We start from the raw sequence: 8,215 nt of genomic DNA on the forward strand, positions 1-8,215 counted from the left end.
ATTAATGACTTGAAAAAAAAAAGGAAATAAATGTTAAACACCTGGCACAAATTGAAGATTCCTCAGGTGGTCCTTCCTCCTGTCCTTCTCCCCTTTTTCCAGGGCTTGGGTGAAAATCCAGCTCTGGAGTGCTTTCTGGAAGTCCAGGAGGGCTGAGGCTTGCAAAAATACAAGGGGAAAGGAACTTCCTTATGGCAGGGGCTGCCCTCCCCCCAAAAAAGCTCGCTCACTTCCTAGGACTCATAAAAAATAATATTTGAGAGAAAGGACTAGGTACTTGCCCATCCTACACTCTGCTGGCATAGTAGAAGTTGGTTTGGGGAAGATGACCCCTGACCCAAGGACAATGCCCCCCCCCCTTTTCAGTGCAAATCTGAATCTGGTTCTAGTTGGGTTTCAGCTGCATTCATGCTCAGGGTTCATTTTGCTTTATTTATCCGTTCATTTATACAATTATCACATTTATTGGCTGTCCATCTTACCACAGGGCAACTCTGGGCAGCTTACATAATATATATATATATATATATATATATATATATATATATATATATATATATATATATATATATATATATATATATACACATATACATATACATATACATATACATATACATATACATATACATATACATATACATATACATATACATATACATATATATATATATATATATATATATATATATATATATATATATATATATATATACATACATACATATATATACATATATTTTAAACCTTCTTCTTCCAGAAGACTCCCCCATCTTACTCTGACTTAACCTTGTTTTTTTAGTTTTAGTTGGTGGTGGAAACTCTGCCAGTTTCCTTAATTTACGGGGTAAATTTGTCATCACGGTTCCTGAGAACCAAAGCTTTCTGACCTGCTGTACAAATAAAGATTAAGGAAAAGGGCAAAGAGAAGTGCAAGTTGAACACTCCTAAGCCAACAGCAAGCACAGCACAGTTTAAACACACAATACCCAGCCTTGTCCCTTAGCTTCAATCTAGGATGGATACAGTCCCATCTGTATGAATGCAATACAACCGTTGCAGTTTACTACCGGTTCTGTGGGCGTGGCTTGGTGGCCATGGTGGGGAAGGATACTGCAAAATCCCCCTCCCCTCCCCACTAACCTGCTTTCCAGCTCCGTTCTCCTGTGCAGGGCAACCAAAGGAGACCCAGCCGATCAGCTGGGACTCAATGGGAGGCAGAGAAGAGATGGGGTTGGAGGGGCCAGTCAGAGGTGGGATTGGCCGGTTCTCTGAACAACTCAGAATTTGCTCTATTGCTCTACTGGTTCTCCAGAACTGGTCAGAACCTGATGAATACCCACCTCTGAGCCATTGTATCAAATATGCATTATGGCAAAATGTTATAGAACCTGGAATCACAGGGCTGGAATCGACCTCGGAGGACATCAAGTGTTCTCCTTGTCAGAAAATTCCTCCTTACTTCTCTCTCTCTCTGATAAACCTCCACCCAGGAGTGGGATGCTACCAGTTCTGCCCGTTTCTAAAGAACCGATAGCTCTGAAGAGCAGCAGACACAGCACCGGTTCTGTGTCTGCCGCTGTTTGGCCCACCTGTCCGCACAGGCTCTGACCTGACCTTTATTTCCTGCTTTTTCAACCTCAGATGCTTTGCGTGGCACAGCTGAGCTTGAAAAAGAAGTGAAAAAGTGGCTTTTCAAACGCTGTGCACCCGTGCGCAGTGCTTTTCAGCTCTCAGGGCGGCACAGCGTGAGGTTTTTTACACACGTGCGCAGCACAATGTAGTTACCGAACTGGTAGTAATGCCGGTTGAATCCCACCCCTGCCTCCATCCATTATTTCTTGTCCTGCCCTCAGGTGCTTTGGAGAGTAAGTCAACTCCTCTTCTCCTTGACAGCCCCTGAGGCACTAATACCACTCTGTAGAGCCTTAGTAAGGCTACACATACAATATTGGATCCAGTTTTGTAAAAAAGATATTGAGATTCTAGAAAGAGTGCAGAGAAGAGCAAGAAAGGAGATCAGGGCAGGGGTGGGATTCGACAGGGTTAGCTACCGGTTCAGTGATATACGAGGTTCGGTGATTTACGATGTGCTTCCCTGTGCACCTGTAAATCATCATCAGCCTGGTGCCTGGACAGCTGAGCAGCGCTGCGTGCAGAGAAACAGCCTTTCAAAAAGCACTTTTTTCCTGCTTTTTTTAACTGCAGCTGTGCCTCGCACGGCAGCTGAAGTTGAAAAAGCAGGAAATAAAGGTCAGGTAAGAGCCCAGGTGGGCGAGTGGGCAAAAATCAGCAGACATAGAACCGGTTCTATGTCTGCTGCTCTTCAGAGCTACCAGTTCTACAGAGGTGGACAGAACCGGTAGAAACCGACCCCTGGATTAAGGGACTGGGGGCTCAAATATAGGATGAACAGTTGCAGGAACTGGGCCTGGCTAGTTTAGGGAAGAGAAGGATCAGGGGAGACAGGAGAGCATCTTCCAATAGTTGAGGGGCTGCCCCAGAGAGGAGGAGGGGGTCAAGCTATTTTCCAAGGCACCCAAAGGCCAGACAAGGAACAATGGATGGAAACTGAACAAGGAGAGATTCAACCTGGAAATGGGAAGAAATTTTCTGACAGTGAGAACAATCAACCCATTGAATAGAAGTTGCCTTCGGAAGTTGTGGGAGCTTCATCCCTGGAGGCTTTCAAGAAGAGAACTGGACTGCCATCTGTCAGAAATGATGTACAGTCTCTTGCTTGGGCAGGGGGTTGGACTAGATGACCTACAAGGTCCCACTCCAACTCTCTAGACCAATCTCATTTACTGTGTCATAGAAATCTAACTTCTGCAAACACCCTTCCCCTTGGCCTCTTGCCCTCCTAACCACCAGAAAAGCACTTAAGGCCTGTTTTTTGGCCAAGTGGTGGGCTAGGATAGGGTGGGCTCGGATAGGGTGGGCTAGGATAGGGTGGGCAAGAGGATTTAAGGAGGGGCTGCATGAGGAAGTTCACTTCGGTGCCCAGTTGTTATTGTTTATTGTGTTCAAAGACGTGTGTCTGACATTGTCTTACTTTGGACCGAGAATTAATCACGAGGTGAACAGCTCTATGACAGCTTTAAATAAAATAAATAAACTTATAAGGACAAGTCATTGCCAGGAAATCAATTCTGAGTTTTTATCTGCTAAATCTTTAGTGCAAACAAGCTACTTCCTTGGGGGGGGGGGGAGTCCCTTTTGCAGCAAAGCCATTTCCTTTCTCCTTTGACCCCTTGAAAAGACCCACCCTGTTTCTTCTCTTGCCTATAAATGCCTTCATTCCCTTTGCTGAAGGGAAGCCTGGAGTAGCCACTGAGCAGACTTGCTACACGTAGAGGCAAAAGGACAGGTGAGTGAGGCTCTCCCACCTGTGCACACCAGACAGGTGAGGCCCCTGCAGCAGATCCTTCCTGCGCCTCTCTCCCTCTCTCTCTCTCTCCACCTGAAGTGACCTCTTGCAGGGGGGCTGCAGGGGATGTCCTGGTTGCAGCAGGAGGGTCTCCAGGAGGCAGGGAGTCAGGGGTCTCTGGGGCAGAGAAAGAGATGCCCAGGTGAGCCTTTCCGGGCAAGGCAGGATCGACTGTGAGCCCCCAAGGCTGCTGGATGACTGAGGAGGGAGAAACGGGGTCCAGTGTCCCCCCCAGCTTGGTTACAGGCTGGACTTCCCACCCACCTCACTCTCCTTTCCTCTCCCCCCTCCACGATTCTCTCTGCAGGGAAGGAAGGAAGACCATGGGGCGATTCCTCTTGGTGACCCTCAGCATGCTGGTCGTGGCTTTCTCCCTAAATGGTGAGTTTGAAGAGGGTCTCTAATGTGTCCAGAGAGGCCAATTCTTCCCCTCTGACCCCCTTCCTGATTTGACCCTCCTGGCATCCTCTCCCCGAAGTTGCTTTTATCCCTGTTTGGCGTCTTGTGCAATTTAGACCCCACCTGCTCTCTCTCTCTCTGCTCCAAGACTTGGGACCAACCCAAGTGGATTGATTCACACCAGGCAGGCAGCTTCCAGGAAACTAACCAAGGCTAACCCCAACCAAGATTTGGACATTCTGCAAATGCAGCTGCAAGTCACTTTCAGTTTACTGTCCTCAAAGATGTTTGCAACTCAGCAGGTTCAGAATGTTCTGCGGGCCCAGCTGTGTCTCCTCCTCCTCCTCCTCCTCTTCCTCCTGGCCACCTTCTCACTGAGCTTCTTCTCTTCCCACACAGGAGCCAACAGCAGCTGTTGTCCCCAAGATTGGCTCCCCAGGAATGGGTTTTGCTACAAGGTCTTCAATGATCACAAGAACTGGGACGATGCTGAGGTTAGAAGTGCTGTGTGAATCTCCTAGTTCAGGCAGAGGAGAAGTCTAGGCAGAGCCTTGAAGACCTCACCCCACAAGTTCCTCTGGGTGGGCTGAAGTGCAGGTCCACTAGGCTGGGTGCATGAAAAAAAGGAGCAAAGGTCATTATTTGAGGACAGTCTGAAATGCAAGTGTTCTCTGGACTGTATATTGGTTTGGGCTTTCATGGCTGGTATCTGTTGGGCAGTGCTGAGCTTCCGGGTGGAGTGACCATGATCTAGACAACAGATTTCCTGATGTTTCACTGGCAGCTCTGGTGGCATCTTCAGGCCTCCTTGTCTCTGAAGTGATGGGAATCCGAGAGTTTATCTCCTGGATCTAGAATTGTTCAAGAACTGCAGAATCTAGAAAGGGCACCTGAGGGGAGTCAACGCAGTCAGGATGGTGTCTAGGACATGAAATCAGATTCCCTGGCTCTTTTCCCACTTTCACACACACAAGCACACTTGCTTGTCTCCTTAACAAGTGCCTTTCTCCCTTGTGGCTCCATCCCAGATGTTTTGCAGGAAACACAAGCCAGCCTGCCACCTCGCCTCCATCCATGGCGGTGAAGAGTCAACTGACTTGGCCGAATACGTCTCCGACTATCTCAGGAGTGGCTGTTATCTTGGCCCAGGGAGAGGAAATATCTAGGCAGACCCTTGAACAGCCCCCAGGTCCCCTCTGGCTGGGCTGAAGTGAAGGGTTACACCATAGGCTGGGTGCATGGAAAGGTAGCCAAGATCATGATTTTAGGACAGTCTGAAATGCAAGTATTGTATAGTGACTGTATAATGGTTTGGCCAGTATCTGCTGGGCAGTGTAAGGGCCTGGAGGCTAAAACATACGAAGAACGGTTGCAGGAATTGGGTATGACTAGTGTGGTGAATAGAAGGACCAGGGCAGACATGATAGCAACCGACCAATATCTAAGGGGCTGCCACAAAGAAGAGGGGTAGCAATAGCACTTAGACTTATATACCACTTCAAGGGGCTTTCCAGCTCTCTCTAAGCGGTTTACAGAGTCGGCTTCTTGCCCCTAACAGTTTGGGTCCTCATTTTACTGACCTCAGAAGGATGGAAGGCTGGAGCCTGGTGAGATTCGAACTGCCAAATTGCAGTCAGCTGGCAGTCAGCAGAAGGAGCCTGCAGGGAATTTAAGCAGGGAACTGATGAAGAGCTGCAGACCTCAGTGAGGAAATCTGTGGGGTTCAACGAAGTTGAGATTATGGGTAGGACCTTGCAATCTGATCCCTGCTCTTTTCTTTTACACACACAAACACACACACACACAGCCACACACACGTTTCTTCCTTGCTGAACTAATGCCCTTTCTTGGGGTTGCTCTCTCTCCAAGATGTTCTGCAGGAAATTCAAGCCAGGCTGCCACCTCGCCTCCATCCATAGTAATGCAGACTCAGCTGACTTGGCCGAATACGTCTCCGACTACCTGAAAAGTGATGGACATGTCTGGATTGGACTGAACGATCCACGGAAAGTAGGTCCCTTCCTATTGGCAATATTTTGCAATTCATTTGTTATTGTTCCTAAAGGGGAGTTTTTTGGAAGAATCTTCCAGTGGGAGGTAAGGATCTCTCTGCTAAAAACTTTTGCCTTGGACAAGAACCATTGAGAGGCTCCAGCACTGTTCCTCCTGCCCCCTCACCAACCCTTCCTGCCCAGTTGAAGAACTGACTGCTGTCTTTAAAGTCCCAAAGGGACGGATTTTATCCCAAATTCATCTCAGAATTAGGGCGTCCTCATGCACTCAGGGCCTCCTTCAGCCTGACTTCCTCTTTTTAAAGCAGGGGTCCCCAAACCTGGCCACTTTAAGACTTGTGGACTTCAACTCCCAGAATTCTCCAGCCAGCTGGCTGGAGAATTCTGGGAGTTGAAGTCCACAAGTCTTAAAGTGGCCAAGTTTGGAGACATCTGTTTTAAAGCATTGAATGGCCTCTGATCCTTGTTGAAACTCTGATGGACTAGAAACTCAGGGACTGCAGGGCCCAGCCTGGGAGGGTCATGCAGCTTTAATGCTGTCTTAACATTTTTTTTCTAACCACATATGCATTTTCGCTCAAAATATTTTTGCTTTTGGGCATGTCCACCACAGGTGATAGTATGTGCCTGGTTTCTGATTACATTTGCAACATTTGGTGGACATATTTTTCAGCATTTTTGCTAGTCTTGCTGGTGGTAGGTGCCACCTATAAAACATTAAGCACATATGGAATGTAAAGAGAAAACCAATAATTAAGAAAAAACCTTCACCAAATTTAACCTTGGTGAACTAGTTCCAGATCAACTGAGACTGATGAGAGGGGGAGGGAGGGAGGGAGAGAGAGAGAGAGAGAATAGATATATAAATAGTTGATAAATGATAGATGGATAGATGGATAAGATAGATAACAGAGATATATAAAGAGTTGATAGATGCTAGATGGATAGAGATAAATAGATAACAGATATAAATAGATGAGATAGAAGATAGATAGATAGATAGATAGATAGATAGATAGATAGATAGATAGATAGATAGATAGATAGATAGATAGATTGATATATAGAGAGATTTGCCCATTGCCAAGTTTTAATTTCTGCTCCTGGGCTATGCAAAGAGAGGTCCCCCTTCTCCATTGGCTAATATGGTTTCCCTGTCATTCCAGCAACGCACCTGGGTGTGGTCAGACAGATCCTCCACCAACTACCTCGCCTGGAATCAAGGAGAACCCAACAACTCAAAGAACATTGAGTACTGTGTCCATCTCTGGGCCCTGACAGGTATGGCAAGATGGTGGGGATGCAACTGTGGGTGTGCTTCCAACAATGAGGATCCATTTGATCCATCTTAGAATGCTCACCCCTTGACAGCTAACGATCCTTATTGGGTTCTAAGTTCTCACAGCTCGACACTCTATACAGCCAAGGGAACACAAAACGCCCATGGGTTAAACAAAAATGGAACTCACCATTTCTTCAAAAACCCAAATTTGATTATTACAGCACCATAATTAAACCAACCATCTCTATCTTAACCTACTTTTTGAAGGTCATTATTGCAACAGACAGGAACCTTCACTCCCTCTTACCGTCCTCTTTTCCTGGGCAGGAAGCCTTCTTCTCAACTAAGAACTTTCTTCTTCCATTTGAAGAAGACCCTCAAAAAGATCCTTGCTGAAGGAAACCCCTGGATACCCCAGAGGCAAATCCTCTTTGCCTTAAAAACTGGGAAACAAAGCATAAGAGTTCACTCCCAACACACATTGTGAGGATCTGTTGGGTGTGTGGGGCAAACAAATGGAAAGGTTGGTCCAAATTGAAAATGAAACCTTCTGTTTTGCTGTCCAGGATATCTCAAATGGAACGATACACCCTGTGAAGCCTTGTATCACTTCATCTGCCAGTGCAAATTCTAGTGCAAATCGCTCCTTTTCCTGCTCCAGAGTGAGCGAAGCACCTGGTGAAGTCTGGAGAAGCCACCATCTCTGCTCTGCACCCCTCCCCTTAAAGGATGCTTTATGTAGCTTGGATCAGGCCTCGCTCATCCTGATGGGCCAGAAGGTCAAATAAATTCTGCCTTAGCATGACTGGCCTTGTTTATTTTGGAGACCCAGGACATGGTTGAGATCCAAAGCTCAAGACCCCCGAGTCTTCTTCATGGCGAGGTTTGGATTTAAGTGGGGGAGGGCATCTCTGAGAATCTGTAGAGATTCTCAGTCATCCAGATCAGTCGTCGCCAACCAGTGGGCTGGGGACCACTGGCGGTTCGTGAGAAAATGTTGGTGGTCCACAGAGAAATGTCCCTCCAAAGCAATTAATCCAAGCTGCGCCGCCCACATGGCCCACGGGAACACAAGGCTTGTGTTGCTTGCAT

General features: G+C 46.9%; 1 protein-coding gene across 1 annotated transcript; it reads left to right on the plus strand.

Annotated features, from left to right (window-relative positions):
* The first annotated feature begins 3,435 nt into the window (after positions 1-3,435).
* Positions 3,436-7,928, plus strand: LOC113431999 (C-type lectin mannose-binding isoform). The gene is made up of 6 exons (XM_087969002.1): positions 3,436-3,572; positions 3,738-3,811; positions 4,229-4,323; positions 5,699-5,839; positions 7,008-7,122; positions 7,690-7,928. Exons 1-6 carry the CDS (start codon positions 3,565-3,567, stop codon positions 7,755-7,757), a joined length of 501 nt encoding a protein of 166 aa, XP_087825128.1. The 5' UTR covers positions 3,436-3,564; the 3' UTR covers positions 7,758-7,928.
* Positions 7,929-8,215: the final 287 nt, after the last annotated feature.

This window comes from Notechis scutatus, chromosome 6 (genome assembly GCF_049901735.1).
Source record: "Notechis scutatus isolate UNSWTSFEM ecotype Mainland chromosome 6, rNotScu1.2, whole genome shotgun sequence".
Lineage (NCBI taxonomy): Eukaryota > Metazoa > Chordata > Lepidosauria > Squamata > Elapidae > Notechis > Notechis scutatus.

Bases quoted from the DNA above. Each gene is read 5' to 3' on its own strand.
- LOC113431999 (XM_087969002.1), top strand. The intron at 4,324-5,698 runs GTTAGAAGTGCT...TCTCTCTCCAAG, and splicing joins AGAACTGGGACGATGCTGAG to ATGTTCTGCAGGAAATTCAA. The intron at 5,840-7,007 runs GTAGGTCCCTTC...CTGTCATTCCAG, and splicing joins GACTGAACGATCCACGGAAA to CAACGCACCTGGGTGTGGTC.